The sequence below is a fragment of the Brassica oleracea genome, chromosome C9, assembly GCF_000695525.1.
Source record: "Brassica oleracea var. oleracea cultivar TO1000 chromosome C9, BOL, whole genome shotgun sequence".
NCBI lineage: Eukaryota > Viridiplantae > Streptophyta > Magnoliopsida > Brassicales > Brassicaceae > Brassica > Brassica oleracea.
In genome coordinates, this window is record NC_027756.1 from 43,745,237 (window position 1) to 43,754,350 (window position 9,114).

The following is a 9,114-nucleotide window of genomic DNA, read 5'->3' on the forward strand; positions in this document are numbered from 1 at the left end:
TGGTTCGGTCGGTTCGGTTCGATCGGTTCGGTTCGATCGGTTCGGTTCGGTTTTTTTGCCCACCCAGAAGTGAAAGGAAGTAAGTAGTAATGCGAGCATTGATGTGATGGGTTGGCATTCACTACATGTTAACTTACCTATTAGATTCGCTAGCATGTAGATTAATTAGCTTTTGACCAAATCAATACTAATTCATTTTGCTTTTCATTTGTCATTAAGTAATTACCAAACAAAACCAAACTGTAACTTTACAAAGACTAGCATGAATCTGTACCCAAAGTACGTAACTACCATGTACGTGCATGCCTTAGCTAAATCTACTAATAAACAAATAGGATTTCAGTTCCTGATAATTGGTTTAGTATAATTTCGATATTAATAGGAACTGAACGGAAATATATTTTGTTTCTCTTGGAAATCTTGAAGTTATAAAACAGTCTTAGATCCAATATTAGGTTGTGTTTGTTTTTGCTTTTTTGTTTTCAAGTAGACAATGGTTCGATTCATACATTATCTCCCCGTGGTTTCATACATAAAAATAGCAGTCTAAATATAAATATTGAAAATTATAATATAATATAAAGGACCTGCTGTACTAGTTCAGTTTGAGATATAAATTTATACCAACACCATTAAAACTATATTATTTTAACAAAAAAAAAGTATTACTTGATTATAAGTTTTTATGTAATGATCTTTATATCAACAAAACATATGTAATCAGGAACCAGTAGACGAAAAATAGAGGGTGTGGAGGTGGGGCTTTCAAAACCATAATATAAAATTTGAAATTGAAGGAACTACGTAAGCTAATTTATTACTCAGTATAATGGTTGTTAAATTATGCATTTATTATGTACTTTTGACTCAGTATTTATGGGCATTTACCACTGTTCATTAATTTTTAATAATTTGTTGTAGTCATTACTTTTATTTTTTTGATAAAATAAAAAAATAAATTTCATGTTTACCACTTTTATGGTAGCACTTTTCATCTTTACCACCACTAAAAAGATATTTTCAAAAATGCATTCTTCATTAAGTGGCAAAAGATTCTTATACCATTATTCTCTATATATATAATAAATCATTATTTAAATAAAAAAAATTGTATGTTTTCGAATTATACATTTTCAAATTCGATTTTTTATAAAAAAAATTCAAACTTTTTTTTTGAAATTTATTTTGTATTTTTAAGTATTTATTTATATATTTATTATAATCCTAAATTTCACATTCCAAAAACCATACCCCTCAATTTTAAACCCTAAGTCTAGATTAGTTAACCCTAGGATATAAGTGTTTTTTACCCTTCATTAAAAGTGATTAGTGTACAAATGAAAAATTGTAATATGAATGTGGTATTTGTGCTAGTTTCCCAAAATAAAAACCTCGATAACTAGTCTTATCGGCGAAAATTAATCTTAACAAGTTGTAAAAAAAAAAGCTTGGTTTTTTATACTAAAATACATGCAATTGTCTAATTAAGTTTTCTTTTATTAAGAACATCTCCAAAATTACATTCAATTCTGAAGTTTTCAAAATTATGTATTTGAAGTTTTCAAATATTCATTTTCAAAAGAAAAATTTCAAACTTAGTTTCAAAACTATTTATATTTTATATTATGGTCTTTATTTTTATCATAATTAATTTTAATTCATAAAAAATTGTAAATAACTAATCTATATATAAAAGTATCACAAAAAATTAATTAATGTAGTGCTATATTAAAATATAAAATTAAATATGTAGATTACGAGCTAAAAATTGTTGAAATCGGGTGATATTAATACTTGTAAATACATTAGATCTCAACAAAAGAGTAAAAGAGAAAAATAAAATATTTCTAAAAGACTTAAATGTTTTTGATGATATTAATATTTGTGAACACATTAGATCTGAACAAGAAAGAATCGTACGAAAAAAAACATCAAAAACAACAACAACAACCATCTTCAGTTACACAAAATTTGTTTGGACAATATCTTGGAGGTTCCAGATCATATTTACCTAATTATTAGTGTTGTTGTAATATTTAATTTCTTGTAATAGTTATGTCTTAATGTAATTTTTTAAAAGATTTTTTTTGTTAAGTTTCTTTGTATATTGTTGTTGTCTAAATCTAGTTCTAAAACATTTTAAATTTTATTTTAAAATTTTATTTAATTTTATGGGTAAAACTTAAATTTATATAAAAATTAGGAATTAAAACGATAAATGATAAAATATTTAAAACTCATAAATGTGATATGTGATTGTAAGGACCAAAATGCAAACAAAAATATAGAACTTCAAATTTGAAATTTTGAACTGTGAAACTTCAATATACAGTTTTATTTCTAAAATTTCAAATTTGAAGTTTTGATTTTTTTTAGAGAAAAAAACTTTCACATTTGAATTATAAAGTGTCTTTTGGAGATTCTCTAACCATTTGTCTAATTAAATTGAATTGGTGATCGATGCAGGGGAACCAAATGAATTGATGACTAATTGTGACGCTGTTTATAACTTTTCTTCTAATTGCTAAATAGTTATTGTTATATCATGTAGTAGAGGTCTAAAACATACAATGTAACACAACCGTTGGTTAGTTTGAGAAATATTCCCGCAATGTTTTTAGGATCGCAAAATAATAAAATACAAGACCCAAATAGTAATATGTTAATCGATTTTTAATATATAATATGACTAGTTCTCATTCGCATTGTCAGCATCTCACCTTTCATTATCGAGTTAAAAAGCTCCAACAAATTATCGTTTCCGATTTTAGTGTTTTACGAAAACAAAGTTGAATTAACTTATTTTACAAAAAAAAAGAAGAAGCTGAATTAACTTTTTTTTTGCAACATGTTTTTTTTTTGTAACTTGAAGCAACATGTTTTCTTTTGTCATCATTCATGTATTTCCACCATTCAACTGTTTAACTTTTACATTGGTTTTAGCTTTTACATATATCAAAGACAATCAAATAATCCACATTCTGCATTTTGGATAATATGTAGTAATTCGTTCTAACGTAGCACTCGATTCCAATAACATTAGCCTACCTCTTTATTATCAGCCAAAAAAACTTATCCCGTAGTTGCACCAAATTCTTAAACACCACATGTTGTATAAATATGCATCATAGAACAAGAGTATGAAAATAACAAGACAAACTACGAGAAAATCATAGATTGATGAAGAATAAAAGGAAAAATCATTTTTTTTATATTGGCAAAACAAATCGATCAAAACACGTTTTAGGAAGTTAGAATATTTTTAAAATATTTTCTTAACAGAAATTCCTTAATTTTCGAAAAACAGATTTTCTTATTCGTAGAAGGCACATTCTACAATGAGTAGAACCATGACAAAGATCTTGAATGCAATTTCTACCTCATGTAGACGTACGTGTTGTATTTAGACTTCACATTCCCGAAATTTTAGAATATTTCATAAAACTAGAAACTGCATTTGAGAGAAAATAAGATATTTTTACAATTAGTATAATTTGTATTCCCCATATTTAGAACTTTAATTAAAAGTATATTTTTCTTTCTAAAAAAAGTAGATGGACTTGTTTATTCTGAAATTCGTTTTCTACTAACTCATTTTCTGTAGAAGAAGAATTATATTTTTAGTAGAACAAAATTTAAAAATTTTATTTATCAAGTTTTTCAACCAAAAAATATATGTGTTGTGTATATCCGTGTTTTATTAATTGTTTATATTTTTAATAAATTTTTTTATTCATAAAACTATTTATTTCATTAAATTTTAGAAAGAAATAAGGTAAAAGAAAGACAAAATTGGTTTTATACTAAAAGAGACAACCATGTTAAATTTTTGTTCCGTTTTGGCAATTTTCCAATTATTATATTACTGCTTAATTTAAACAAGACTAACGAAGTAACAAAAAAAAATTAACCGGGAGAATTTTTTGAACTTTTTTTTGTCAACGAAATTTTTTTAAACTTAAAAACTAGATCCATATACACAAAAAAAAACAATATTTGCAAAATACCCTAGGACTAATTTTGACACTGTTGATATCTTTATAATACAAAATTACCACTGCTCCAACTATCTGAACCATTCTCTCTCTTGTGTCTTTTTATTATCTTCTGCCCAGAACAATCTTCTTACTTCCATCTCTCTTGTTTATTTTTAAAATCACCAAACACAATTTTTTTCTATTAATCTACAAATGTTTTTTTCCTTATCTTTTCTGTTTCCAATGATGTAAATCAGCAACGGGTACGTATATTTCAATTAATACAGAGTATGAATCTAATGAGTACTATCCTCACATGAGTTTTGTATATGTCATCTCTATTCTTTTACTCAATCTATCTGTGATATGAATGTCTAAGAAATTTTGTTTAATATACATGTGAGATCTCTTCGATTCATTCGCTGGTAAGAGCTCATGGTTGTATTGATGGTTTGTATAATCAAGAAATATAGAAATTTTCCAACATTGGTGAAACCTGAATCTAACATTTAAGTTATTGTGCTTGTAGTCGATATTTATTAAGTTAACGGATAATTGTTTGATTACATGCTACAAATCAAATATTGTGAGTATATGCATGTTTGGTTAGTTATTACTAAACCGGTGGATGCCGATTTTTTCACAAAATATATTATCATTAGCTGATAAATGTTTATTTAGGTGTTATAAAACATGTTAACAGCCTTTTAAAACAGTTTGTAATTTTTTTTAAAAAATAGTTTGTTTTGGCTGATAAATAGTTTGTTAGATGCTATGAAATAAGTTAGTAGGTTAAAACAAGTCACGTAATAGTTTACCTTGAAACTTTGTATTCATATTATATATAATATATTATGATTAGCTGAAACATGTTTGGTTAACTGTTACAAAATATGTTATCGTTTTTTACATTGTTTGGTAAAATGGTTAAAGTAGCAATCGTTAACTAATATATATATATTCTATTAGAAGTTATAAATTATGTTAACATGTTAACTTAATCATTATCTATTCAACTAATATTATCCTAGCAGTTAACAATTATTATAGTATATATAATCAAAATTTAGGACAAGAAAGAGAAATATATAAAAAATTAGGGCAAGGGTAAAACGGAAAAATATGACAAAAATATCTACAGTGGATATGAATTTTTCTTGCTTTAAAATAGTTTTTTAATTTTTTGGTGAATTGGGTATATTCAGCCAATTTTCTCTAAAAACTAAAAATGCTCATATAGAAAAGGAAGTTTTGAGAACTGAATAGTAGAAATTAAAAACCCCAAAAAGTTTACAAACTAAAGTAACTCGACTTTCTCGAAACTACCCCAAAGATTATAAGCATATTTACAACTCCCCACCACTCTCCAATATTTTCATCCGCCGCCTCACAGAACGACGCAAGCATTCGGATTCTCATCACTGAACATCTGAGGCGCGTGGGCCTGAACCGGATAATACCCATATGGCCCACCCGGGTAATACGCTAACTCGTAATAAGGCTGAGCCGCCACGTACTCCATCATGTTCACCCCCTCGCCGCCTTTGTTATCCTTTCCCCCGCCGCCTTTCTTCTTGTCGCCAGACTCGTTCTCTTTGTCTTTATCCTTCTTCGGCGGCACAATCTCCACCGGACGTTTCAGCTTATCCGACAAACTCTCCACGAGCTTTTTCACATCCATTGTTCCTTTAACCGTCACCAACTGCTTCTCTTTGTCCATTGTCATCCCATTCACACCTAAACGATTCCAACAAACAAACAAAAACAAACAATTTAAATAGAAAGCCTTTTTTCAAAAAAAAAACAAACAAACAAATGTGAGCGTTTTGCAAAAATAGCGTTTTGAACAAAAAAACGTCTTGTGTCGCAAACCTTTGGTTTTAGTGACAGTCTTCTGGATGTTAGCGATACAACCTTGACAATGGAAGTTCAGCTTCAACACCGCCGTTATCACCGGAGCCTGAGAACATAATAATAAATGTAAATAAATAACATATCAACAACACTCAGAATCAGATTCTATAATACAAACTGATAAAACGATATAGTAAAAGGTCGAAGCTTTACCTCTTTGGGTTTCTTCTCCTCAGATGATTTCTTTTCTTTGTTTTTGTCTTCATCGCTTTTGTTCTTATTGTCCTTTTTGGGCTGAGGAGAAACCAAGTCGACTTTCTTCTTTGTCTTCTCTGCGAGTGTCTCCCGGAGTTTCGCCGGATCTACTTCTCCGGTCACCGTTAGCTTCCCAGTACCTGACTCCGATTTCACCGTGTCAACGCCTGAGAAGAGAGACATTAGCGTTACTTTTTACAGTGAAAACATTAGCTTTGTGGCTTTTAAAGAGGAAAAAACAAACCTTTGAAAGCACGTGCGCATTTGACGATTTTGGAAGCGCAGCCGTCGCAATGCATATCGACCTTCAAAACGACGGTTATAGACGCCGTTTTCTTATCGCCGCCACCATCTCCTTTGTTCTCGTTGTTGCTCTTCTTCTTATGCTTAGAGACAAAACAGAGAGAGGGAGAGAGAGAGAGAGAGAGAGAGAGAGCAAATCAAACCCGTTATTAAACTTAGAGAGAGAGAAAACAAAATCCGATAACAAGAATAGAAGATTCTTGATAGCGCGGTTTGAGTGAGTTACCTTGGCCATGGTGACTCGGTTAGTAGTGGGAGAGAAGGAAGTTGTTGGAGACAGAGTCGGAGGAAGACGAGACCTTGAGAAAGGAAGAACCTTTCGTTTCTATTTATACCCACTCGGTTTAATGGGTTTTATTATGATGATGAATGGTGTATGGTATGGTCTATGATGATGTTATGGACCGTTCACATACGTTTTTGGTTTTATTCGGTACGATTTTCCCGGTTAGTGCCTGCCTATGTACGTGTACGTCCCTTTATTTGCTTTTGTAATTTCGGCGTATATGTTGTGACAGTCTGCTAGTACTTGTATTTAGTCGTAAATAAATAGGGCAATACGAAACATTTGTCTGTTGCAGGTAAATAAAAATAGATCATGTCGACTAATTGTAATTGAGCCATTAACGGTTTTAGTTTCTATGTAATGCTTTCACGTATAACCCCAAAAAATTGGCTTAAACTTTTTATCTCTAAGTTTACATTCTTTTAAAAACCCCCCTAGCTGCAGCCTGCAGTTGTTTTTTTCTTCTTTTAAATGGGTTATCGAGATGAAGTTAATACAATGGACATCATCGATTTTACGAACCAATACAATGGGCCTTACTGAGCCCAGTCATAGGTGCTTTTGTTTAGTGGTGTAATAAAAACCTTACTGAGCCTAATTCAATAAGTTAAAAGTTAAAACTATGATACGTTAATGTTTGTTATATAAGCTTCATTCCGAAGACGACCGGGCCAGCTATGAGTTGTCTTTTTTTTTTTTTTTTGAAAAAAGCTTTCTATTAAAATGCATGAAAAAAAAACACAATAACCCAACTTAGTTTTAAACCTAATAATTAGAAGCCCAACCGAAATGATAATGTGAAGGAGCCAGTGAGGAGTCATGCAGTTGACGGAGATCAACCCGATCATCGAAACCACAATTGAATCATGGATGAAGAAGTAGCTGGGTTCTGAGATCGCAGACTAGAGCAGTGATTGCGGAGACCTGAAGCTTCTTCTATGTAATCTTGAGTTGCGTTCTGTCCACAACAGATAAATCACACATTGCCAAGCAATCAGAAGAAGTTTTTTGTAAGGACGCAAGTTGATGAGGTAATATATGGTGCTCTGATAATCTCTTGGTGTGTTGACTTGACATCTAGTTGCAGTTGCTGACCAAATTTCCCAACTATAAGTAGATAAGAAGAAGAGGTGATCGCGCGATTCCGACGCAGCATTGCAGAGTAAACAAGCAGGATCCGTAGTGAGCCCCCAATTGAGTAATCGGTCTCTAGTTGGACATTTGTTAAGAACAAAGAGCCAAGAGAGGAAGTTGTGTTTAGGAATTCCACCTTTACACCAGATAATATCAAACCAAGGCACCAGAGGAGCGTGATGCTTCAGCTGTTTGTATATAGCACTGGTGCTGTAATCTTTCCAGACCACCCCGTCTACCTCCCATTCGTAAGTGTCTTCTTCTTCAGTAAGATAGATTCCTGTGAGATAAGTCTGGAATATAACCTGATTGTCCGTTCTCGGTGATCTGATATTCCAGTTGCCATTTGCGTTGATGTCCTTTACCATCGCATTTGCAGGGACACCCATTTTTCTAGATATCAAGCTTCTAGACTACCAAAGGGAGTCCAATTGTCTGTCCAAAAGCGGGTTCTCGCTCCATTTCCAAGCTTGACTTTCACCCAAGGGTAGGCAATGTCTCTGATTCGTAGTAGCTTATTAGCCAACCAAGAATGTTTCTGACTTGGTTTCTTGGTCCAGAAATTGCTTAATGACCCATCAAGCACTTCCTTCTTGTACTAAGCCACCCAAAGAGAGCCAGAGTTACAGAATAGGATCCAGATTAGTTTGAGAATGCACGCCTTGTTCCAAGCCACCAGGTCCCTACAGTTCAAACCGCCTCGGCCTGTTTGTTTTAGGCCTTATTGTATTATCAGTTTGCTCTATGTTGGGTTTTTGTTTATACTTTCAGTTTGAATAATATTAATAATAGACGACAAAAAAAAAAAAATCACTGAATACTGAAGATGATCGAGTATAAATATTACTATTACTACTAGGTAACGTTCTATTAGGCTAGCGTGTTACATTTCTATTCCTACACTTATTTTTGTTTTCCTTTGCATTATTTTGATAGAAAGAAAGAAAAATGTCAATGCTAGGAGGATATAAGCTGAAGGAAAAGATAAACCAAAAGTCCAAATGTCATCTGAAATAAATAAACAGTATATGTATTTCCATCAATCAGTTAGCCGCTTCAGACACTGACCAAAGGTGATGACTTTTATACACAATCCTTACGTTTATATCTATAATATGTCGCTCAATTTACTCACACACGCTGTATTAATAACTAGTATATATCCGACATTGTTTTATGTATGTATATATGAAATATAATATATATCTTTAATTTATAATGAAAATAAATTTTATTTTGAGACTAAACAAAAATAATATCACCGCATTTCTATTAAATTATAAACAAAAAAAAGAAGATCAACCT

At 31.3% G+C, this 9,114-nt stretch overlaps 1 protein-coding gene and 1 long non-coding RNA gene across 3 annotated transcripts; one reads left to right on the top strand and one right to left on the bottom strand.

Annotated features, from left to right (window-relative positions):
- Positions 1–5,216: 5,216 nt before the first annotated feature.
- Positions 5,217–6,676, bottom strand: LOC106315799. Its single transcript, XM_013753622.1, has 5 exons — positions 6,616–6,676; positions 6,331–6,472; positions 6,045–6,253; positions 5,850–5,937; positions 5,217–5,714 (listed from the first exon to the last, which is right to left on the bottom strand). The coding sequence occupies exons 1-5, from the start codon at positions 6,622–6,624 to the stop codon at positions 5,365–5,367; spliced, it is 798 nt and encodes a 265-aa protein (XP_013609076.1). The 5' UTR covers positions 6,625–6,676; the 3' UTR covers positions 5,217–5,364.
- A 754-nt stretch (positions 6,677–7,430) lies between these two features.
- On the top strand, positions 7,431–8,638 carry LOC106316873. 2 transcript variants are annotated; one of them, XR_001264994.1, is made up of 4 exons: positions 7,431–7,706; positions 7,793–8,057; positions 8,149–8,296; positions 8,370–8,638. It is a non-coding gene; the product is annotated as an uncharacterized LOC106316873 (long non-coding RNA). The 2 variants fall into 2 exon arrangements; XR_001264993.1 differs by having other exon boundaries at positions 8,189–8,296; positions 8,370–8,633.
- Positions 8,639–9,114: the final 476 nt, after the last annotated feature.